Genomic DNA, 26,779 nt, shown 5'->3' with positions numbered 1-26,779 from the left:
TTCCAATATGTGGCAGCGATTGCAAGCTGTGATTCAGAGTAGAGGCGGAAATACTCGATACTAAACACACACATATACACACACACATTCACACAATTTGGAAAGTGAGTTTGGAGTCGTAAAATACTGTGCAGCTGACGAGCCACGGGGTCTCTTCTTTCCAAAAATCATTCGCACACGTGCGTAAACACAAAAGAAGCATCAATCCGACCGAGCAACCTCCACGTGGTATGCTTTGGATAACGCTAATGCCAGCGGTAAATCCGTCATCAATCGCTAGAGAATAATATTTTATAGTCAGTGAAAAAAAAAAAAAATGTTTTTCTTTCAATTTTTTTTTCGTATTTCGTAAATTAATCGTAAACAGACACAAAATTGTGTAAACAGACGAAAAAAGATGGAATTTTTTGATTTTTAAAAAGTTTGCTTCAAGTTAAGCAACAAAAACCTTGTTCCTTTAATTTTTTATAAATTTTGATCAATTGGTCCGAAAATACCGCTGAACCGATCACTCCAAAAATTTAGGGGGTTGTTTAGGGGACATTAGACTATAAAATTTCTCTTTAACCGTACCTTTTCTGCCCATATTACTGAAGATACAGTCAAGTAACCAAAAAAGGGGAAAATGTCACTTTTTTCACTTTTTTCAATTCAATGTTAGAGATGGAAAAAAATTTTTCTCTTTACTAACGTTTGACTGTATTTCATCGGAAATTTTATGCAGATGATGAAATTCGGTGTCCGCTCGCTGTGCGACCAGTAGTTCCAGAGATATCGAATTTTGAATGCAAAAGGATCCTTTTGCATTCAAAGTTCGATATCTCGGAGACAAATGATCGTAATTGAGCTCCGCGAAAAGCAACGTGAAGCTGAATAAACAGGCTAAAAGACCTGTATATTGGCGTAGCTCGAACAAATTTTTCCATGCCCGTAGAGTAAGAAACAAAATGTAAGAAATTTGGATAAAATTTGTTTTGCGCTTAGTATAAGGATTGCATGAAATACGGAGCTACAAAAAATTTTTAACCAAAAAAACTAAAAACTAGAGTCTTCAAGCTTCAACAGCTTTATTTTTTTATTTCCTGTACGACCATTTCTCACTGAAATACCGCCTGTTGAAAATCAGCCAAAAATTTGACAAATTTTTTTGTTCCCTTAATTTTTGCGAGGAGTGTATGTGGTCAAAGTAACAGTTCAAAGTCATAAGAAAGTCAAATTAATTATTTTTTTCAGAATGCATTAATTTATAAAACTGTCAAAGTATGTTTCATGAATTTTCAAAAGGGTAACAGGATGGTGATCTTAGATTTAACCTTCAAGGTTATCTTTAAGATCATTTGAAGGTGAACTTCGTTTTTATTCAAACGATGCTCTATTTTGTATTGTAGATTCAGTAGTGAGGTTAAAGTAACAGCTTGAGGTTGAGGTCAAATTGTTTAATTGGCAATTAACTCTCTTTTTTTATTTAGAATTCTTAGTCCATCTTCCTATCAATTCATTGTCCACCAAAGTTGAGTTGATTTTGATCCAAAAAAGTTCTTTTCTTATCGAGTACATTTCTCCATACCAATTTACATACATATCTTTGCTGAAGATTACAACGTAGTCTGTTTAAAGAATGAGAAGAAAAAATGTCGGTGTGTAAATAATTATTTTCATTCATGATTGCTTATATCATTGCTTGTATTTTGTCATTGGTAGAATATCTAATGCCCAAGGCATACGGCTAGAACGTGTAACACAATTCATTATTTTATTTGCGCGTATAGGAGAATAAGTAATAAATAAATGATAATTTATTCCCACAAGTCATACACTAGGCCCGTGCCCAAATGTCGTGTCACTAACTATTTTTAAGGAGAAGGTGCGGGAGGCTCATTTGCGTCACTGCAAATGTGACGATGGGCCTCGTCACGATGTTGGGGGGCTGGATGTTAATTTAGAATGGGAATGACGAGTACACATAAAAATGACTCTCAATAACCCTAAATTATATTTATTGTCCATTACTACACACAAAAATAGAGACGACGCGGATTTACGCGTCGTTCTCTGCGGCTGCGTGCCTTCGCTCGTGCTCAAGCATACACGGGCGCACGGTACAAGAACAGCTTTGAAAGGCAACGAAGAGACATCGCCGTGATCACCGTGCTTGCGGATGATCGCAAGCACTTCGCAGTCGTGTCTCTCCTTGCCATTCTGTGCCTAGCATCGTCCCTGTTCTTGGACCTTGCTGCTCTACGATGGGCGATTCTGGTAATTTATCGCTCTCTCCTCTAGCACGCGCGCTTTCGGCTGTCACGGTCGATACTCTCTAATCAAATGCCGAACTTGAAATCTACTTTCTCTCCCCACCGCGAATGTGCCGGCTTGAGCAACGCCGGCGGCTTCACTTTCGCAAGCGAATCGATCGCTCGAGCTCATTCCCTCATCTTACACGACATATCTTCTCCTCTCTCTTCTCGACGCTACCGCTCCCTCTCCAAATTGGCTCTCACTAACAATACCGGCCACAGGTATTGGTTCTGAAATAAACGTTGCGGGGATCGGTAATGGTTTTTGGCTTGTATCATGTTCGCCATGACCACAGTGAAGGAGCAAGTCACGGAAGAGAGAGAGAGAGAGCGATTCAGACAGGCCCGGCCACTCCGGTCAGAGCGCCATCACAAACGTGAGAGACGGAGACAAAGAAAAGAAAGAGATGAAAAGAAAACAGAGCGCGTAAAGCTTCAAAGATTGGCCAACGAGATGATCGCCAAGCTTTGTTGCCGTCGTCGGAAGAAAATTAGTTTTTACCCCTCACGCACACTTACCGTTATGAACGTTCATATGGTCGACAAGTGTGAGCGAGGAACACCAACAATAGTGACGACAGCAATAATAACAACAGCGGTGATCGTGGCCAGAAAGACCGTCTGTGAGGAAGAGGGAGGCAAGTCAAGTTTCGGCGTACGTCATCATCGGCTAGCATTTGTTGATTGAAGTGAAATAAATAGTACGCGCACCGCATCCTTGATTATCTTTTAAACCGACTAACCGTTGTCATTATTCTATCAAACCTCTAGCTTTTACATATCCGGAAACGAATTTGTATTCTACACCAAGTGTTTTCTGTTTATGCAATTTCACGCACATTATCAGGTATGTACTTTCTAATCGTATACCAGAATGATTGATTTTATGTTGCTTATTAGGGTGGCAGTGAACCTCGCATTGAGGAAGAAATAATTTGTCGCATAAAAGTTTAACTAGGGAGTTGAATGACTTATTTTCTCTCTTATTACGCTGAATTTTATTCGCTGAAATTATTAAGAATGTTAAATTACTTTCAAATATATGATACATGTTTTCGATGTATTTTTTAATCATAACACATTGATGCTATCGATTTTATCATAAGATTTATCTAAAGAGTATTAGCAGCGTAAAATAGCGAAAAATTAGAATGCTAAATCGTTTTTATTTTTTTTAGAGTATATTTTCAAAACTTTTAAAAATCGAAAATCTATGAAAATATTTAAAAGTAAAAGTACACAATATATATTTTATTTAGTTACGAGTAGACCATCATTTTTAAAATATCGAATTTAAAAATGTTACATAATTTAATTCGGCTAATTTTGTAGTTAATGGAAATTCATAACTTGGAAAGAATTGTTTGCAAATATCTAATCTACTCCAACTTCACATCATAAAAAAAATACGTAAATTTTTTATATTTTTTTCAAACGAAAGTCAAATAATATCATAAAAAATAATTGAATTCTTCAACAGAATAATTTTTAGATGAAAGGTGAACGAATTAAATTTTTAATCATTCTGATGATTCTTAATAATTTCTGACTGAGATTTATTGCTGAATCTATTTTGATTCTGATATGCTTTTATTCAAACTAGCGATTCTGGATAAAATCAGAGCAAAATAAAAAATAATTAAAACGAGGTCAAAGTAAAATGAAAATAGAATTAGTACTACTTAAACAGGCTTTATATATCTTATAAGTCTTAATGTTCGTTTTACTTACCAAATCGTGTAACTCAATATCTTCCTGAATATTACATAACTTTTTATTTTGCTGTTGGGTTTCTACGATGCATCGTTGTTGTCTGAAACTATTAATCAAGTATAAATTAATATTAATATATTATATTTAATCGAGATTACAAGTAAATGCATTTTTGAACTGTTTGAAAACTTGAAATAAATATTCTTAATTTTGATAAACTGAGTGAAATTGAATTCGAAACATATTTGAAATAAACTTTTATTCAAAACAATTAGTATACAGAAATCATAATTTCGATTATGATAACGAAATATCAGTTTTTAATTTCATAAGACAACGTCTTATTGTTAGTCTGTCTCTACAATTAGTAAAACGGTTGGCTGTGCATGTTAAAATTGCCATTTAGTAGTCAAATTCAAAATTATAATATTTATTCACTAATTACTTTTAGCAACAAAAATTGATTTCGACTTTATATATTGTCGCCTACGTACTGTAAAGGGACTCCTGCTCAACGTATTTTGAATAAAAGCCGAAACATAAGATTGCAGTTTATTCGCGGACGAAAGTTTTGTATGGTGGGTGTTGACGCTATCCTACGCAACACTATGCTCCAACATAAGCGCGTCCAGGGTCTAGCTGACTTAAGTTGTCTCCTTTGTTGAGAGAGAAGTCGGCTCGCGGAGAGTGCTATGAGCTACGAGAAAATCAACCAGAAAATAACCAAGAGGGAACGAGGCGCTAATCAATAATGCGATTGAATATTATGGGAAGAGCGGAAGCGGTATGGTTAATAACTTGGTATAAACTTTGGCTAAACAGTGCTCTGTATTGATAAAAGGATCAATAATACAAGAAAAGTGTAGATTGCAAAACTCGGCGCAAATCGAGAGACGTATATACATCGCGCAGGTTAGTGCTACTTGAGTACTCGCAAATGCGCAGTCAAAATAGATGTTACGCACGCACCGTACAGACTGACGGAATGTAAGCTCGCACCGCTTTGTGAACCGCCACTGATAGAAAGCGAGCCGGCGCGCCATATACGAACAGGTAAGCGGACGCGCTTACTCCGTCGCACTCACGAAGGCGATTCGATGCGAATGTTAATCGATGCGACAAATTGTCGATATGCAGTGCAAATGCGCTTGGCGCACTAGACGTGGTAACGAGCGACTCAATAAAAAAATTAAACAAAGCAAGTGTGAGTAGAAAAAACGTAAGAGAGAGAGAGAGAAAGCCAAACAGCAAGATAGTATTTACAGTGCTGGTCGCTATACTATAGAATAATTAATACTGAATTTAATAATTTAATAATTAGTACTGAATTTGCAGAAATACAAAAGTGCACTCGCTTCACGAAACTAGCCTCGCCTGCGTATACGCTTCCTCTCTTGCGGTTTTGACTTTTAGCGTACGCTCGAATTATCAATGCTGCTAGTCGCGCGCGTGGCAGTTTTTCTTCTGTCCTCATTTCAATGCTTTAGCGTTACACTTCAACTATTCGCCCTTCAGACGAGGTATACACCTGTTGCTGGTTGAAAGCTCATTGATTCTAATCGCGCCTATTGTCTCTCTCTCCTCGAGACAATTGTATCTCCGAGAAGTCCGTGTCACGCGTTTACGATCGAATGATTGACGCGTCACTTACCAGCCCGCTGACGCCTCTGCTGCAAACATCTTATACAAATAAATACATAGCAATATCATAAATATATTTATTACTGACTTCGTGGAGGGAGAGAGACATAACAAACTACAAGCCGTTCGTTATAATACATACGAGGTGTGTTCAAAAAGTAACGAGAATTTTTAAATTTCGCGGGTTTGGAGAGTCCGCTTGTATAAAATTTTTTTTTATTATGTTGGTACACATGCCCCTGAAGTACGATAAAATTTTCAGCAATATTCATTGCTTACTTTTTAAGTGGCAGCCGCTAACGTTAGACGTGTTTTTCGAGCTCGGCGATTTTCGTTTGTGAAAAAAAATGGATCAAAGAATTTGTATTAAATTTTGTGTAAAAAATGAAATAAAGTGTAGTAAAGTTTGTCAAATGTTAACAAAGGCATATAGTGAGTCTGCTATGAGTAAAGCAAGGATTTATGAGTGGTATAAGCGTTTCCAAGATGGCCACGAAAACGTTGAAGATGACGAACGACCCGGACGCCCAAGCACATCAACAACCGATGAAAACGTGAAAAAAGTGAAAGAAATGGTTATGAACGATCGCCGAATCATAATCAGAGAAGTCGCTGATGATGTTGGCATATCAGTTGGCTCATGCCATCAAATTTTTTCGAATGTTTTGGGTATGAAACGTGTGGCAGCAAAATTCGTTCCAAAATTGTTGAATTTCGAACAAAAACAGCGGCGAATGGAAGTTGCTCAAGAGTCGCTAAATGAAGTCAATAACGATGCAGAACTACTAAAACGTCTTATAACAGGTGACGAAACATGGGTTTACGGATATGATGTCGAAACTAAGGCTCAATCGTCCCAGTGGAGGCATTCTGGATCGCCAAGACCGAAAAAGGCTCAACAAGTGCGGTCGAATGTGAAGGTTATGCTCACTGTGTTCTTCGATTTTAATGGCATAGTGCATTATGAATTCTTGCCACAAGGTCAAACAATCAATAAGCAGTACTACCTACAAGTTCAACGTCGTTTGCGTGAAGCAATCCGAAAAAAACGCCCGGATTTGTGGCAAAACAATTCATGGCTTTTGCACCAAGATAATGCGCCTGCTCACACTTCATTGCTTGTTCGTGAATTTTTAGCCAAAAACGAAACTGTAACGATGCCTCAGCCTCCATATTCGCCAGATATGGCTCCACTTTTTGGTGACTTTTTTCTATTTCCAAAAATAAAGAGAACATTAAAAGGCCGTCGTTTTACAAGCATAGATGACATTAAAAGCAAATCGCTGAAAGAGCTAAAAGCTATTACAAAGATCGAGTTTCAAAAGTGTTTCGAGGATTGGAAAAAGCGTTGGCATAAGTGTATTGTATCCGAAGGGGACTACTTTGAAGGCGACAACATTAATGTAGATGAATAAATAAATATTTTTTTCATAAAACGAAAATTCTCGTTATTTTTTGAACACACCTCGTATCAATTTTACCTTTATTCTACTGTACGTGTGTGGTCGACTCAATATTTATTATTAAAGCGGATTAATTAATGTAAGTTTTTATTTCATTCAGATTGTTCACTGTTATGATAATTCAAATATCTAATTTTCAAATTAATGTTTTAGAAATATTCTCGACTATGCATTACATTTATTTCTTCAAGATTAAAAATCAATTTGAAAAGATTTATTAAATATTTTTTATTTGCAATGCCAAAATCGAAATAGTAACCATTGTCAACTTAAGATGCCTTTACTTTGCTTTTGAGAGATAAGCGATAAGAGCGTCAAATAAATTGCTTTGCGACTATTTAAATATGAGATCAGCTGGAAATACCATTTTATTTATACAAAGAAAGTAAGAAATGCAGGGGACAAAATATCAGCTTATCATTCTCATGGTTCATTGGGTGCGTCACTGATACAGACAATATTGTACGAAGGTCGTTCAATAAGTCCATGACTTCTTAAAAGATAGTGCTGTTATCGTCACGTATTTTATACTCTAAGAGAGTCCTATTTAGTCTGAGTATAAATACAAAGTTTCAAGTTAATAAGTTAGTTTGGAAATTATTTAGAGCTATTTGAATTTAATTTGTATTGTGTATACAAAATAGTGAAAAAAGCGAGTTTCATAAACTCATTAAACAATATTTTCTCCTAGGAAAATCAATAAAAAATGATTGATGATAAACTCAGGAAATTTTACGGAGACTATTTTATTGCATGGTTTAGAAGTGATTTACTGAATTAGATTACGATCATAAGAGAACAAGTAATATCTAGTGTACTGGCGTCCAAAAGAGGTGACTACTCAAGAAATCATTGATAAAATTTATGATATTATAACAATTTTTTTTCAATAAACAGAGAAAATCACCTGACAGATTAACTCTTATCTTTCAAAATTTATTGTTTAGATTTGATATATCATTTTTTTTCATTGAGATATCGTTGATTTAAGTTAAATATTTTTGCATATATGCTATTATACGGGAAATTAGCTGTTTCAAAACTGCTAAAATACTTGACTTCAATTAAGGATATTTCAACGAAAAAAATATATCTAAAATCTGAACCATGGATTTTAAAGGTAAGAGTTTATCTTTCAGATGATTTTTTTTATTAATAGAAAAAAATTTTCCTCCGATGTTATAAAACCTCAACTACATTTAAAAAAACTGCCTTTTTTGCCAATACAGATTAGGATATTTGAATAACCTCATGTTATGGACGAATTCTGACTTCAGATTCGAATTTTACACAAAAAATATGTTGGAAATAATCCTCAGTTGCTAAGAACAAAATCATGCACATCGGTATAACCAAAGACCGCGAGAATCGCTTTTTCGCGTTAAGCGATTGCACTAAAACACTGTATATAAATATTGACTCGTATACTTCTGTGACAAAATCACCCGTTGCCACTCATTAATTACTACCTGGGTAAGTGAGGCGTTCTCGCTCATGGCAACCGAGGAGGAAAAGAGAAGAAAGGTCATTAAATAATTTATTCAATATCTATATCATAATAAACCCACCATCTTATTATTAAGAACAAACCAAACTCACGCTATAGCTTAACTAATTCCTACTCTTATTCATATAAAACAACGAAATTACTTAGCCTAATCACAAACATTTCTGCTAGCTCTATTACAATCAAAACGAGATTCTTAACCTATTCTAAATACCGCGATAACATTTCTTTGTAACGTGCGATGAAACTAAAGAATTGCCCAGAAAGTGAATGCCTGGACAATTCACCGACTTAATATTAATTATAATTAACGTACTGTTGCCGGTGGTGTCGGGCTTGAAGTTGCCGGTGATGCCTTTTTGTAATAAGTGTAATGTGGCGGGAGTAACTATGACTCTCTTAAAGGAGGATGGTTGAGTGCGGAGCATTTAGCGATGATCATGATGCGCGTGGTCCATCATTGGCAGATCGCGAGGTATGATTGAAAGTATGTTTGAAAGTCATGGTATGGTTGAAAGTCATGCACGTGATGGAAGGTGACTTAGCAATGCTTGTCATCGAAAGTCATGCGCGTTTAAGTTCTGGTAAAAAATTAGAAAAGATCATTCCAAAAGTATTGAATACTATAGAAAAAAACAGGTTTCATTGTAAAATTAATGGTATGTTGTCTTAAAGCTTTTACGTATTACTACCCATGAACCGTTTATTAATTATAATAATTTCAAATTTTTGATTCAATTAGTTAGACAGCGGTTTAAGAGCTTTATGAGATTGAAAGCTATCAGCCAGTGAAAGCTGTATATCAATTGACTGAAAAGCACATGAACTCTGGACCACGGGATTAAATGAACGTTTCTTATTCCGGGAAAGTAAGGTCGAAAAATCTGTTAACTATCAAAACTTTCCCATTACTGATTTTTCATTTTTAAATGAAGATATATTGACCCAGCATCACTCTCCTAGATTGTTTAATAATTTCCACTGGAGCTTGCGACGCAGCTTGCAAGCACAGCTCATCCCACCTAAAATTCAAGAGATTTATGCTTGTGTCATTTCTGGATGTGTTCTTACAAAAAAATCGTAGAGATGAAAATTGAAGCAAATCTTATGCTCTTGAAGGTAACGTAAATAGTTTTTTCAAAAGAAAATTTTCCGATCTTAAATTTTCCAAAAATTGAAAAAATCTTCGAAAATTATATTTTTGGCTGGTAATTATAAATAAAATATTAATATCGAGGTCAAAACATAGATAAACATAGAGGGCAAATTTCTAAAAATTTACATTTTTTCAGATTTGGAAAATTTAAAATGGCGGCTGCGCAAATTGGAAACAAATTTTTTTTTTTCAATCGCATCAAAATTTATGAACATTAACGATATTGAGAAACGGTTTATTGCAATCGGCAGAGTGAAAGTTATATTTTTATAATTAACATAAACAAAATTTTTTTAATTTTTTTTATATAATTTTTTAAAATATTTACCAAAAATAAAAATTTTTTTATCTAGTTTTTTCTCATTTTGGCGTTGAAAAATGTTTAAAATATGTTTTCACATTATAAATATGTGTGTCTTTGAAAGACGAGTATTTTGAAAAAAAATTTTTTTAGATGCGACTTTTACAAGCTGAGATAAACAAATTCAAAGTCTGTTAGATTCTGTGATAATATCGATTGAAATTTTCAAATTTTGATCACTTCGCTAGGTTTTCGAATCCCAACTCAACTTAAACAAAAATTTTCATTTTTCTACCGTCAATGAGTCCATTCAAAAGAGAACAGTAATCCTATAGCTCGCCCGGCCAAACGGTGCGGCGGTATCTGCTTGGCGTTGTGTCCTTTTACTTCGACACAATAAATTATGTGGATAAGCACTGGCTTGATCGCAGATATGGAACAAGTGAATTGCCACATTGCAATTGAAATAGGCTCCGAATTAATGAAAGAAACATACGGCAACAATTGGAAAGATATTAAATTACAACGAAAAAATCGAGTCGTGACTTTGCAAGGCTACAACACTGACAAGAAGAAAGATGAGCTTGCGATAGATCCTGCTTTACTATTCCAAAGAATTTGCGTGTGGAAAAGAAACGACGAAGATATGCAAAAGTATTTAGAACACGAGTTGGCCCCATACCCACTGTCGATTTTTGATGAAACTGGTATGCGTAAAAACAAGAAATCAGATTTTTATGATTGTTTTACTCCAGAAGTCAAACCTCCGACATTCAAAGACTCAATATTTATTATAGATGGTGGTTTTTTGTTACATCGAGTGGTTTGGAATAGGAATTTGGCTTATGGAAAAGTAGATGATCAGTACGTTAATTATATCCAGAAAAATTATGCTAAAAATGGTAACACTTGCATGATATATTTTGATGGTTATCCTGAAAGTGTAAATGACCGGGGAATAAAAAATGTAGAACGAATCCGGCGAAAAAAAAAGTGTACATCACCTGCGTATGCTGTTACTGATGATAGTTCAACAATTAACCAACGCAACTTTTTAAGCAATGATACGAATAAAAACAATTTTATTTAGTTATTGAAAAGAAAACTTGCCAATGCTGGATTTTTGGTAAACCAAGCAGAAGAAGATGTCGATGCAGAGCTTGTTCGGTCGGCTATAAACTATTCCAATAACTATCCATTTGCTTGCATCGTTGCTGAGGATGTAGACGTTATAGTTATATTAAGTCAGCTGGCTCATGAAAAAACTAATATTTACTTTCTACAACTAGGCAAAGGTAAAGACGCGAAAAAATGTTATCGATGCGACAGCTTCAAATACCCAATGCTTCAAAATTACGTGTCACTATTACATGCCTTTAGCGGCTCTGATACCACGTCTGCTTTTTATAACTATGGTAAACTCAAATTCGTAGATCTTCTTAGGAACAACATGCAACTGCTCGATTAACTAAAAATATTTTACAACAGTACAACAACGAAAGCTGAAGTCGAAAAAGCTTGCACAGAGTTTATAAAATATGCATATGTGTCGAAACCAAATCGCAATGAATCGTTAAACATGCTACGATTTACATGTTTTTTAAAATCTTCAGCTAAAAAAACTTTTAATTTAGCAACTTTGCCACCAACGGAAGCTGCAATGAAATTTCATTCTTTTAGAGTGTTTTATCGACTCTGGTTGTGGGATAAGGATAAAACCATTATTGACAAAATGAAGCCTACTGACTGGGGTTGGAAATTCATTGATAATTATGGCCTCGCACCAGAAATGACTGACGACGTACTTGTGCCCGACGAATTATTGAAAATTATTTCGTGTTCTTGTACCACAGGGTGCTCTACTTCCAGGTGTGGTTGTAAAAAAGTTGGCATACATTGCACGATATTATGTAAAAATTGCGAAGGCAAAAACTGTTGTAACATCGAAATTGTAAGTACGGTACTTGACAATGACAAGGATGATAATGAAACTCTGAGTGATGAGCCGAATTTTGATATGAGTCAATTACTCGATTGCGAACTTGCAATTAATAGTAGCAATAATATCGATGAGGATTTGTTTGCTAATGATAATGACGAGGAAAATTGTACAGAGCCACTTCCTCAGAGACCAAAAACGGCGAGAATTTGTAGAAAATAGATGTAAATTTGTAAATAAATATTATTCTTAGTATCTACGTTTCGAATTATATATAATATATACAGGGTGTCTCAGACCACCGGTCCACCCCCCAAAGTGTGCCGAAAAAGTTTTTTTTTTCAAAAATTGATAACGCAATTATACAGGGTGTCTCAGACCCCCCGACCACCCCCCAAAGTGTGCCGAAAAAGTTTTTTTTTCAAAAATTGATAACGCAATTATATATAAATCGAGTACGCTCTATCGATTGGACGTAAAATTAACTTCCGGTTTCAACCGGAAATGACCTATTCAGACTGGAAGTGCATGAAAATCCATTTTTTTAAATAGAACAAGCATTCTTTTTTTTCAGATTCACATTCTACGGTAAAAAATACTAAAATTTGATAAGAAGAATTTTTTGAAAAAAGTTGATATTTAACCTCTAATCGACGTCTGCAGTCTGTAATCCACCAGTTCGGACTCAAGCTGCGAATATGCACGTTTTAACAATGGAATAGGATAATGTGGCTCCTCTAAGAGGTTTTCGGCGTCGCTGAGTATGAATCCAAGGTGAGTTTGATCTTATCAGGTCATTTTGAGGTCAATTCAAGGTCATTTAGAGGTAAAACAAAAAAAAATATTATATTTATCAAGAATGAAGTACTTTTAAAATTTTAGCCTTAATATTACAAAAATATGAATCTCGTCGTTTTTCCATTTATTCTTGTTATTATTAATTTATGTATTTACATAGCGTACTTTTATGAAATTAGGGGAAATGAAATTCCAAAACAAATTAGTTTAGCGAGATAAAAATCTTTATTTTCAAAACATAATAGATTTCGTTGCAGTAGCAACATTTGTTTTAATAACATAAATAATGATAATTTGTTTTATTAGAACCTAACATAATGAAAATTTTTATAACATAATTAGATTTTATCTTCTATTGTTCTGTAAATAAAATTTTTTTATGAATAACGCTGAAATAACTGTGCGAAAATAGACGGTGAAGATTTGACAAAAACTTTAATGTTCAAAATGCGCAATAAAATCTAATTATATTATAAAAATTTTCATTATGTTAGGTTCTAATAAAACAAATTATCATTATTTATGTTATTAAAACAAATGTTGCTACTGCAACGAAATCTATTATGTTTTGAAAATAAAGATTTTTATCTCGCTAAACTAATTTGTTTTGGAATTTCATTTCCCCTAATTTCATAAAAGTACGCTATGTAAATACATAGATTAATAATAACAAGAATAAATGGAAAAACGACGAGATTCATATTTTTGTAATATTAAGGCTAAAATTTTAAAAGTACTTCATTCTTGATAAATATAATATTTTTTTTTTGTTTTACCTCTAAATGACCTTGAATTGACCTCAAAATGACCTGATAAGATCAAACTCACCTTGGATTCATACTCAGCGACGTCGAAAACCTCTTAGAGGAGCCACATTATCCTATTCCATTGTTAAAACGTGCATATTCGCAGCTTGAGTACGAACTGGTGGATTACAGACTTCAGACGTCGATTAGAGGTCAAATATCAACTTTTTTCAAAAAATTCTTCTTATCAACTTTTAGTATTTTTTACCGTAGAATGAGAATCTGAAAAAAAAGTATGCATGTTATATTTAAAAAAATGGATTTTCATGCACTTCCAGTCTGAATAGGTCATTTCCGGTTGGAACCGGAAGTTGATTTTACGTCCAATCGATAGAGCGTACTCGATTTATATATAATTGCGTTATCAATTTTTGAAAAAAAAACTTTTTCGGCACACTTTGGGGGGTGGTCGGGTGGTCTGAGACACCCTGTATAATAAATGGATTTATAGATATTGTAACGGGGTTGCTTACCGTTTAATTAATTTTTATTAAGACGATCGCGTAAATTCGCTCGCAATCACCTATATCAAATAAGAAAGTCGGAGAGCAAGAGGGAACGGGTGTCAGTCAACCAACAAATCTACGAATCTACAAGGAGTGGAGTTACTACGGAATAAACACGCTGAGAGCACTTGCTAATATCACAAACGAAAACTCTTTATTATCCTTCAAATGCTACACTAGAATTGGCCCGCGTGTGTATGTTTACATCGGCGCTCGCTCGACAACAACATGCAATGTCGGGACGCTCGCTGCTCTCTGTCCGTAGAGCTATTACATGCACGCTTCGCATCGAATGCGGAAAATCAGTTACCACGCATGCAATCGAGGTCGCGAGATCAAGCTGGCCGACTTACCTTTATTTTGCAGACGCACGAAGACGAAGGGAACAATTCGCACTGCGGGAAAGTCTGATTGATCTTTTTGTCGCGGATCGCGAATTCGCGCGCACGTGGTTTCGCCTTCGATGGCGAAACCTCACACACACACTCTTGATCCCGCAGGTAACAATGCTGCTTTTTCGGCTGGCTCAGGTCTGCACGCCGTGTAACTCGATGACAATTACTCAGGACTCTGGGGCACGTACGGGCAATTAGGTCGCGAACCTTAACTTTCGTGGTTTCCGTACCGGTAGCTGGATCTCCACTCCTTCGTTTTCAATCGCGCGCGTTCCCTCTGCTCGCGTGCCGAATTCCGTCGTTACATTTTTCGTCTACCGGTAAGTGCTGCCCCCGCAGGCAGCTACTAGGTTAGGTAATTAGCGCTAATTTGACGTATACCGTCACAATATAAATTATAAATATCAATGTACCTTATTTCTAGCAATATGTAATGGTTGATAATAACCATACTATTAGCAAACCACAAATGCAAAATTTTTACATAAAAACCAAAATAAAAGCTTGAGCTTCGTTCAACTACGAACGAGCGCCGAGCGAGCTAGGATTACTATTCTCTTTTGAATGGACCAATTGACGGTAGAAAAATGAAAATTTTTGTTTAAGTTGAGTTGGGATTCGAAAACCTAGCGAAGTGATCAAAATTTGAAAATTTCAATCGATATTATCACAGAATCTAACAGACTTTGAATTTGTTTATCTCAGCTTATAAAAGTCGCATCTAAAAAAATTTTTTTTCAAAATACTCGTCTTTCAAAGACACACATATTTATAATGTGAAAACATATTTTAAACAAATTTTTCAACGCCAAAATGAGAAAAAACTAGATGGAAAAATCTTTATTTTTGGTAAATGTTCTAAAAAATTATGTAAAAAAATTTTTTTTAATTTTGTTTATGTTATTTATAAAAATATAATTTTCACTCTGCCGATTGCACCAAAGCGTTTCTTAATATCGTTAATGTTCTCAAATTTAGACGCGATTGAAAAAGAAAAATTTGTTTCCAATTTGCGCAGCCGCCATTTTGAATTTTCCAAATCTGAAAAAATGTAAATTTTTAGAAGTTTGCCCTCTATGTTTATCTATGTTTTGACCTCGATATTAATATTTTATTTATAATTACCATCCAAAAATATAATTTTCGAAAATTTTTTCAATTTTTGGAAAATTTAAGATCGGAAAATTTTTTTTTGAAAAATCATTTACGTCACCTTGAAGAGCATAAGATTTGCTTCAATTTTGATCTCTACATTTTTTTTTGTAAGAACATATCCAGAAATGACACAAGCATAAATCTCTTGAATTTTAGGTGGTCTGAGCTGTGCTTGCAAGCTGCGTCGCAAGCTCCAGCGGAAATTATTAGATAGTCTAGGAGAGTGATGCTGGGTCAATATATTTTCATTTAAAAATGAAAAATCAATTATGGGAAATTTTTGATTTTTATTTCCTTACTTTCCCGGACTATCTTAAGCGGTTCAAGTTTTAAGTGATTTCACATCAAAAGCTATGCTTTGCGATTTTCATCAAGGTCAATTAAAAAATTCGCGATGTTTTCCAACTGCCAGTTTTATTAAAAATAATAATGATTTATTTAATTATTTAAATAATATATCTCTAACCGATCCTAATTCTGTAAGGATTATATATCAGATAAAAATCCGAAAGTTAATGATTGTTTGAAGCGATTAAAAAAGTTTGTTTAATCGTGAAATTCGGTCGATCCTAGTTACAAACCTTCTTGCATTGACAGATATACTTTAACTATGAATAGTATCTTGTTTCACTAAGAAGATTCCAGGATTACCGCGAATATTCATTTAATAACTTCCCATTTTAATCAAGATCCAACAGAGAATTATTTTGTTGTGTTGATAGGTCAAGGAAGACACTGCAATAATCGAACAGCAATGCAAATCCACCAAAATTTGCAATATTCTATAGTAGCAAATTTATCGAAATTAAATAATTCTTTTACCAACTGTCAACACGACGATACGTTTTCTCTTTTGAGCGCGGACATCAGTAGTGATCAGGCAAATAAAATGTCAGAAGCTTTACAATCAGACCACGATGTTGCCTTAGATTTATAGCTTTGAGAAAGGTTTAAAAAATCTGGAAGAGTGTGTAATTTACACTATGAATATATTGTTGATTGTTTGTTAAAATTCACATTTATTATGCTTAGGGATGGCTCTATCAAGGAGTTTCAAGTTAGTCAAAAAAGAGAAAGCACAAGATAATATTATTAATAAACAAAATAAAAATATGCAGCAAGTTTAGCACAAATAAAAACTTTAACAATTGTACAGAGAGAGTTGGTTTTTTTACAATAAAAATTGGCCACGACTCTATTTATTAATTGTATTATTTACATAATACTCTATTTATTTACACGAGGATTTGGAAAGCTAAATGCTTCAGCTACAGAACAACGTGTCATGCATGCAGGTTGCGACGTTGACGAGTTAGAGAGCCTTAGACGGGAAAAAGAAACAACTTAAAATTTAATTACATAGCTTACAAAATCCGAAACCATCTCTTTATTAACAATAACAATAAAATACATATAAAATGAACAAAAGAAGTTACAAACAAATAAGCAAAATAAAATAAAGAATCGCAATACAGATTCTCGTACAAATAAGTTTTCGAGGCAAAGCGATGTTCCCGGAGAGGTGTTTAATCGTTGCGAAGCGGCAGTTGCGATCCTGCACGGCAGGCAATGATGAACCTTTTCGGTAGGCTCGGATAAACAAAGATCGCTCAGTAGTCGCAATCCTGCGTACCTAGTCCATGCGCGCAATTGAACTGATTCTTAAGGAACGGAAAGAGAGAGAAAAGTTCACACTGTATCGGTTACTCCAGCTGATACGCCTTTCTTTCCAATGGGTTTGGGCGCTGAGGGTGATGGATCAAACGCCTATGGTTAAGTTGCAGAGGCCGGGATTGACCCGGCTCATCAAATTACCGGCCAATAAAACAAAAACGAAGATTCCTGCAGCAATCCGCGGCGCACACCGAATTCACACCAAGGTCCTGTGTGCTGCTACCAATGGTGACTTCCTGAGTCGAATCTTCACGTACAACTCCTCTAGTACTAACGGTGACACCCTGAGCTACCTCAACCCAACCCTACGGATTTTCATGATTTTTAGATATGTTGTATAGTAATACTCGAAAAAATATTCGACACATGTTTTCTTTTATCGGCTGACCTGCACTTTTAAGGGGTGAAATCCACCCCTGAAAACCTATTTTTAATATATTAAAAATATTAAAAATAGGTTTTTAGCAGAGATATATTAAAAAAACTGTTTTTTTTAAATATATCTCTGCATTTAATCAATATTTTTTAATAAAATCGAAACCAAAATAGTTCTTATAAATAGGTGCTGTGCTCATATAGTATAACTTTAGCACCAAGGGGATATATTAAAAAAACATTTTTTGGTTTTCAGAGGTGAATTTTATCCTTTAAATGTAGATTTCAGCTGATAAAAAAAGTACGTATCGAATATTTTATCGGGTATTACAACATATCCAAATATGATTATAATCGGTGGGGTTAGGTTGGGGTGGTTCCTTTGTAAGCGGTTTTCTCCGTCACACATTGAAAATCAAGAATTATTCTTAAATTAATCATTAATTCCTTTCCTTATTACTACGTATCACAATAATCCTCAAGAAATATAACTTATAACCTTCACATGATTTTTATCGAAGAATAATATTTTGTGATTTACTTTTTAGTTAAAAATGTCATAGTTTTTCTTAGCTAATTACACAGGACCACAAAATTTTTTTCGCAGTTTACTTGGACTTCCATAGGTATACTTTATGTTTTTTGAGTCGCTGATTACGAATATTTATTCATAATTATTCTAGTACGTCAAAATACCGAGTGAATTCGAAAAAACAATTCAAATGCCTTCATAGATATAGACACAATACGAGGTGCGACAATTAAGTAATGAGACTGATTTTATTGCCGCGCTTGTGGTAAACCTGTGACATTGAAATTCCCTCCCACTTCCCCGGTGTCTTCCCCTCTCCATTGATATATTTACCATCGCTCTAGCTTGTTTAGATCGCCTGCCGTGTCGTATTGAGTAGACGTGTGTTGGTGGTGCTCGTCACAAAAATGGAGAAACGAAATCAAGAACAACGCGTCGCGATAAAATTTTACGCCAGATTAGGCGAAACAGCTTCGGAAACGTATGATAAAATTGTAAAAGTGCATGGTGATAGTGCTCTTAGTCGTGCGCAGGTGTTTCGATAGCATAAAGAGTTTAAGAAGGGGCGTGAAAGCGTGGAAGACGAGGCGCGGAGCGGGAGACCAGTCGAGGTAAGGACTGACGCAAATGCACAGCGTGTGCGCACCCTAATCCGTGAAGATCGGCGTTTAACAGTTTAAATGTTGGCCTCGGAATTGGTTACAAACCGTGAAATAGTCAGACAAATTTTAACCCACGATTTTGGGATGAAAAAATTGTGCGTTAAGATGGTTTTAAAGAACCTTTCTGAGGAGTAAAAGCAGCATTGAATGAACGTCGCAGAAGACTGTTTGGAACAAGTGGAAAATGATCCCACGCTGCTTGATCGAGTTATTACAGGCGATGAAAGCTGGTTTTTCCAATATGACCCGGAAACCAAACGCCAAAGTTCACAATGGTTGTCTCCACATACCCCCCGCCCGAAAAAAGCTCGCATGAGCAAGTCGAAGGTGAAAACGATGATTATTGCCTTTTTTGATAGCCGTGGAATAGTCTACAAAGAATTTGTTCCATCGGGGCAAACCGTAAATCAAGATTACTATTGCCAAGTACCCGAAAGATTACGAAAACGAGTCAACAGGGTGCGCCCAGACATCGCTCGTAACTGGAACCTTCATCACAACAACGCGTCGTGCGACACCAGTCTCAAAGTGTCCTAATATTTAGCCTCTAAAGGAATCGCTGTGTTGTAACAGCCGCCTTATTCGCCCAATATGTCACCCTGTGACTTTTTTTTGTTCCCTAGAAAAAAATCAGTGGTCAAAAGAACCTATTTTGAGTCGATTACGGACATCCAGGCGGCCGTAACAAGGGTACTCGCGGACATCCCAGTCGAAGTGTTCCAGAAATGTTACGAAGCATGGAAAACGCGCTAGAATTGTTGTATAGCTACCCAAGGGGACTACTTTGAAGGGAATGGCAGAGTTCTAGAATAATTTTTAAATATATGATTTTTATGGAATCAGTCTCATTACTTAATTGTTACACCTCGTATATAGTGCCCGGCTCGTACTTTTGCCCACCCTGAGGTGAAATTTGCCAAACTTTAAAGTTTTATAAAGTCTCAGCGAAAAAGAGTGGTAGAATAAAAAACTTGACGCCATTTTAAAGGTGATAGCAATAGCTTCAAGATAATATTGATAAAGATGGTAAAGATAATATTGATTGTACTAGAATTAAGTTTTTTATGCTGAAAAAATGAACATAAAAAATTTCTTTTTTTTTTGCCCATAGACAAATTTATTTATTTGCTTCAAAAATCAGCGGACCATTGAAAATCCAAGCAAAATTAAAAGGTGGAATATTCCTCTTTAAAATAAGGGCAGATTCATTTTTGATTTTTTTATACAAAGATATAGCTTTTTTTATAAAAAATCGTTTTTTTTTCATCAGCTCATATCTCCATTGCTATGCATTAAATAAAAAAACTTTAAAAACAAAAGTTGTTTCTTTTTCGGTAAAGAATACAAAAATAAAGTGAAAACTAAGATCTGGAACCATTTTTTTTTTATTTATCCACGCTAACCTTTTATGTTACAAAAAATTAATTTTCGTTACTTTGAGTGTTATATTATTTTTGTAAAATTTTGTTTCATTACAAAAAAAGTTAAATTATATTTACATAATAATAATATGTTAATGAATAATAACTATGTATTACTTTATAAGTGTCTAGAAATTATTTATTTCTATTTATTTATTTATTTATTTATTGGTAAACTTAGCTAAAAGTTTATTATTTAAAATTTGTTTGAGACTTTTGATCATAATGAAAGTAAAGAATATAAAAATAAAAAATGTTAGCGTGAAAAAATGAGAAAAAAAATTTGTTCAAGATTTTTCACTAGTAGAAACAATATTATCTTCACGTTGCTTAAAGCTTTTGCTATTACTTTTAAAATGGCGTCAAGTTTTTTTATTCTACGACTCTTTTTCGCTGAGATATAAAACTTTAAAGTTTGACAAATTTCGCCTCAGGGTGGGCAAAAGTACGTGCTGGGCACTGTAAGTCCTTGACCTCCAATTGAACCTGAAGCTTTTTACTCAAAGCTCTTAACTCCAGGCCCTTAATCCGAAATCTTAAATTGCCAAAACTCTTAACTCTCAAGCCCTTAACCTCTAAGCTCCCAAAGTTTTTATCCCCAAGTCCTTAACCCTCAAAACTATTATTCCAAGCACTCAAACTCTAAGCTGTAAACCCTTAAACCGTCAACCATTAAGCTCTGAAGCCCGATAGCTGTACCCTCAAAGCCTTAGATCTGAATTCCTTGATCCCAAAGTTCTTAACCCCCAAATCGTAACTCTCAAACCATTCAATGATAAGCCTTTAATCTCAAAATTCTCCAACGTCAAAGCTCTTAACCCACAAACCCTTAAAACTCAAGTTCTTAGAACTTCAGCAATTCTTTCCTGAATAACGTATTTTCTTAATTTCGAAGATCTACGAATGGGTGCTCCGCTTATGTTGAATTTTCGTATCGCATTTCAAATCCCAACGGTAGTCTGCCATCACATGTTTGTCTTAAATACTCTGGTATCTCTATTCCATGACTATGATATCCTGATAGAATCTTTCGCTCTGCTCTTCACTGAAATCTCCATAATTATCCGGGAGAAAATCAAGATGTGTACAGAAATAGTGTATTTTAGAATTCATTAAACAACCAAGACTTCTGTCAGTTTTCAACATTATGGTAACGATGTTTTCATATTTGGGATCTCAATTATTGCCTAAGAATTTGGTTACAACGTTCCAAGCAGCAAGCTCAAGAATTGTCATTTTGCTCTCAAATATTTCATCTGATATAAGAGCTCTTATTTGCGGTCCATCTAAAATACTCTCATCAATTTTAGCATGAGATATATTTGGAAATTTAGTGAAAAGATAATAATGATAAAAGCAACACTGTTATGTGGCTTCATAGCTTTTATAAATTGTTTAAGGAGTCTGAGCTTTATATGCAAACGTGGTAATGGTATGTACGTAGGAAGTATTTGTTAAAGGCTGATTTGAAAAGTTTTTTGAACCGGGTATCAATCTTTCATAACCTGGCCAATCTTTTTTTATCTAATGATTAATTTGATTGCGGTTATCCCATTTTTATAAAAAAACACAGAAACTTAACAAATCTATTCTACTGACCAAGTATGATAGTTATTATTTTGAGGTCATCGCATATCTACCATTAGTGTTGATTATACTATAGTTTAATGAACAAAAATTTGAGATCAACGTAGCTGTTTTCCGAACTTCTTGAATATACTATGGAAACGGACGCAAATACATTTCCGTTGTGCAATAAAAGAACGCTTTGAAACTTTTATGAAAAAATCAAAGAATAGTCGCCAGTCTATAGCACTATAAGTAACACACTCAAATTTAGATATCAAGCCTTGAACATTATTACAATAAACTAATGATCTATCATGAGAGTAATATTTTCTGAATGGTTTGTCTCTTTATCGATATAATGTTACTTTGGTTTTTGGTACGAGAAGTCTTTTTTTTTCCTGAAGCCTAGGTGCGAGAAACTTAGCGTTTCTTTTTAGAGATTCCTAAATCTCTTGTGAGATATAAAAGTATAATATTATTATATTATATATATAATCCTCCTTTGACTTCCTGAGTTTTTTAATTCATGGAGATCAGGTTGACTGTCTGCATTTTCTGAAGGCATATCAACTTTGACCTCCTCACTTTCAATTCTAGATCTTTGTTACAGATAGAAAGATTAATTTAGAAACGCTTGTATAGAGGGGGTGCCGCAGAACTCAGAGGCCGATTGACATTCTCGCCGATCAGCAGTTACGAATCGGCGTTTGATGAGAATACTTCGTCTCTTACCAATTATTCTTGAAAAACGTTACGCGACGTACAGTAAGCAGTCAACAAATACCAGCGAGTAGTAGCCACAGTAACGTGAAGGTAGCAATAGAGATATCTGAATAACGTAACACCGCCATCAGTGCCATCAGGAGCGGTAGCAGCGATTGAGTCACCCGGGCCTGGGGAAGCATCGGAAACAACTGGCGAGACTTTTCGCGCGTGATAGAAGTAGAAGATGATGGTAATCATTAACACGTGGTTGTTGAAGGCCCCTGGTGATCTCGGTAGATCACCCGAGAGCCCTGCAGCAGATGGTCAATATGTGGCTTTCTCTCTCTCTCTCTCTCTCTCGCTTATCCGGAGAACTAGAACTCCAAGCAAGCCGCTTGTACTGTGTAACGGTCCTATATGAGCTATTTATTAAATCACTGAATTACTGCAACGAGTCTAACGTATCTATCTGTTTATTCAAATCAATACATTAAACGGCGCTACCTCACTGTTTACGCGATTGTATACAAATAAGAGTCGAATCAAAATAAACAGCGTGACGTCACAAAGTAATAGACATAGATATAATGATTTAGGATATTAAGAAAAATATGTTAATTAGAGATAATTTTAATATAACAAAGTATTGATTATATAGATTTTAGCATGTAGATTCATAATATCATAACAAAAATCACATTCAATTATAAAATAATAATGAATATCAATATGCAAAGTTGATTTATTTATTACGTTAACATATGAAATATTAGTAAAATATAAATAATTCATATGCAAAGTGAATAAGCATAGAACATGAGTAAGAATTGGTTTCATTAATAACAGCTGAATAATAACTGTTATTAGTAAATAAACAATTAATAATTTATTTAAACAATTAGCTATTTATAGAACGAAGATATTAAGTTTATACTTGATAATGATAACTTTATGATTTAGAAATCTTAGATAATTAATCTAATAATTGCATAATAAGATTAGAAAAAACCGTTACAAATATGAAAAATTAGTCATAATTCAAATGTTATTAATTAATTTAATTAATTAATTTTGGAGAATACTTTGTAACGGTTGTTGATTTCTTCGGAAGTAAATCGCCGTCCGTTAACAAAATATCTACGTCACTGCCGTTTTCCTCTTTCGGCCAGCTTTGTGCTAGACGCGCAGCCTGAAAATGAGCGCGAAAGCACGGAACAACAAGAAAGAGCGGTGGTTGCAGGTTCTTAGAAAACGTTGCGAAGGAGAAGGAAACGTAGAGAAAATTCGGTGCTATCGAATGAATTTGCCGACTTATTCAGTGTATTCACAGCGGATTTTATTCATTACTTATTCACACGTTAGCGCACATTCCATATTGACCGAGAGATTCGCAGCGCACAGCCTAATCATACGTACGCGTGAGAGAGAGACAGAAAATACATATTTGATCAAACGCAGCGGTTCTGTTAACATGCGCTCACTCCCCGGCATTCTCGCTCGTAATCCCGAAAACAAAAGAAAAGACTTACGCGGACGAATGCTGCTGCAGACAGCTTCGCCTTCTACTTTAAACCTGGTCGCGTAAAGGTCGTCGCCCAGAATTGTCGAGGCTGAGAGGCCTACGAGTTGGTCCTCGTGAGTTATGGGCGACGAGTCGGACCTCCTCGTTCGGGTGATGGTTTTCAATCCGGTCGTCCTCACACGTTAGTCGCTGCCGAGTGTCTCTCTCGATCACAGTGCTCACTCTACCCAGTTGCACAATGTCACTCCGCGGGATCGCTGCGTCGCCCGATTTTTCACGAAAAACAAGAAGAAGGAATTCTTGGCGCGTGCTTTCTCCTTGCCGGTCTCACGTGTACTCTCCTCAGCCCGCGTGTCCTAGCTATCTCTCTCTCTCTTTCTCGCTGCGCGGGTCTTTTGCGCATGGCGCGCTATTTCGAATATCGCTCATCTATTTCTCAACGAGCCCGCTCGTTACAGCCTCCCCCCCTTAGTCTAAACTTACCGGGAGTTTGGACGGACCACCTCGATTGTGTGATGATGAGCGATGGATGGCCAGGGGTGATCATGAGGCGGAATAAATGTACAACTATCTGTGGTAAAATGAGACCTTTTTATTTAGGAAGAGGGGTTAAGGGGGTCGGCTAGGTTTCCCCATTGGCGGGTGGTTTAGAATATTCGGACATCTGCTGGACCGGGTTACACCCGGGTGTCCGCACCGAGCGCATCCTTGCGCCTGCGAGAAGGAGAGTCCTTCTCTCCTGTTGTTGGGGTCACAATGGTTCGGATTCGGTTTCCGCTCTGGATCGCGGTTGCGCCGACTCCGCTTCCTATGGAAGTCATCGGGCAGCGCTCGTCCGCGCTGCCCATTCTGGCTCCTTTCTCTGCTAGGGGCGATGGTGATGTTCACCGTCCCTCCTCTGGACGAGGATGCCTCCACGCTGATGTTGGCGCTGGAGGTTGACCCGGGACGATGGTAGTGGGTCTCGCCCGGAACCTCTCTGAGGCCTCCGTGAGCCTGATCTTCTTGCTCTTAGGTCTGGGTGGCTCGGATCTTCCTGATGGCCGTGGCGTAGGATTGCCAGGTGGCGATCTTCTCGGCCCATCTTGGAATTCGGCATACCTCGCGATGGTGTTATAGGTGAGGAGTCGCACGAAATTCCAAGCGCTGTCTACCTCTTGGAGGGCGTTGTGGAGAATCCCCCACTTATCCTCCAGGGAAGATTCCATGGACCAGGCCAAGGGGGAGGTGGGCCAGTCGTCCCTGTTGTATGGGCGGTCTCGCTTGGGGTATTCCCTTTGGTGCCATGGCCTCTCTGTTCATGGGACGGCGGTATCTTCTGGTCCCGCGTCCGTTGGTTGCCGGCCCCATGTTGTGGTTGCAGCGCTGGGACCGTTGGTGGGCTCCCAGTTGACCAAGGAGCCCATGGAGGGGGAGGAGCCTCCGTGTGGTGGGGCGCATCGGTGGAGGGAGCAGCTTCGGTGTTGGTAGCTGCCTCTGTCGTCTCCGCTCGTCTTGCCCCCGCTGGTGGATTTGGGCGTCCTGGGGCTGCTCGTGGTCGCACCTTACTGGTGTACATCGGCAGGAACTTCTCCCAGAGTCCCTTCAGGCCGTCTGATGGAGGTGGCGGGGCCAATCCCGGTCTGTGGGTGACCACTGGGATTCCCGGGGTGGGCTCCCTCACCTCGACGATTCGGATTGGGCGATCGTTCGGATTCGGCCGACCTCCCGGGGCGAGCATCGACTCCCCTTGGCTGTGGGCGCGTCCGAGTTGGGCGAGGAATCGCACTTGAGTGTGTACGATTAGTTCCCTCGCAACGCGCCCAATGTTGACCTCGCCCAGTTCGTTGAGGGCCGCGTCGGCTGCGCCCACCATAATTTCCTCCACACGGATTGGGTCCTCGAGGTCTCGGGCCCTGACCAGTCTCCTCTTCATCCGGCCCAGGATCTCCGTGACCCTCGTCTGTGCGGAGTCCGGTAGGTGGAGGTACTGGAGTTTTTCTTCCATCCAGTCCGCGTTTCCTCTGATGATGGTCTCCATCCTAGGGTTAGGAAGGAGGAGGACATCGGGTTGAGGTAGATGAATGATATTCGACATGAGTATGATATGTGATATGATGTGTTCGAAAATGGTAAATGGTTACATAATACGGATTGCTCGTACCCCGGGGTGGGTATCACAATTAACGAGTTCATGCTACGATTTCCGAGGTCGTCCGCGCCTTCGTACGGGAGGTTCGTCTCCCCGCTTTTCGCTCGAAGCCGCGCGCTCGACTACCTGACGCATTATCGGTACGGTTTTCCTTGGGCGATCCCTGTTTCTCTTTTCGGAGATCGGGACACCCTGACTCTGTGGTCCTCTAGGAGGCCGCCCACGTCGTCGTCGTCTGGGTGCACTCCCCACCTCGGAATCCTCGGTTTCCGATCGTGGGGGTGCATCGATTGATTCCGGGGTGTGTACGGGGCTATCCCTTTCGCGATCTCCGTCGTTCGATTCGCCGCATGTCGCCGGCGGGTCGCACTTCGCCTCGATGTCCCTCGGTGGCCGAATGTTTTCGCCTTCTTCTTCCTTGGTTGCTTCGTAGAATGGTTTAAGATCTTCGGCGTGTACCGTGCCTTCGATAGTCTCCTGGTGGCTGGCTATTCGGAAGGTATTCGCCCCCAGT

At 37.1% G+C, this 26,779-nt stretch overlaps 1 protein-coding gene across 5 annotated transcripts in view; it reads right to left on the bottom strand.

Annotated features, from left to right (window-relative positions):
- The window catches only part of LOC131665272 (biogenesis of lysosome-related organelles complex 1 subunit 6-like), a 278,512-nt gene that overhangs the window by 163,466 nt on the left and 88,267 nt on the right, over positions 1-26,779 (bottom strand). For all 5 annotated transcript variants that reach the window (XM_058937056.1, XM_058937057.1, XM_058937058.1 and 2 more), the window contains exon 3: positions 4,026-4,113. In XM_058937056.1, coding sequence (XP_058793039.1) covers positions 4,026-4,113 — 88 coding nt within the window. The remainder of the gene's footprint in view (positions 1-4,025; positions 4,114-26,779) is intronic.

Source organism: Phymastichus coffea, unplaced genomic scaffold, assembly GCF_024137745.1.
Source record: "Phymastichus coffea isolate CEN01 unplaced genomic scaffold, Cenicafe_Pcof_1.1 PCOF00049, whole genome shotgun sequence".
Lineage (NCBI taxonomy): Eukaryota > Metazoa > Arthropoda > Insecta > Hymenoptera > Eulophidae > Phymastichus > Phymastichus coffea.
Note: the sequence above shows the minus strand (reverse complement) of the source record. Positions and strands in the feature narration are given on the sequence as shown.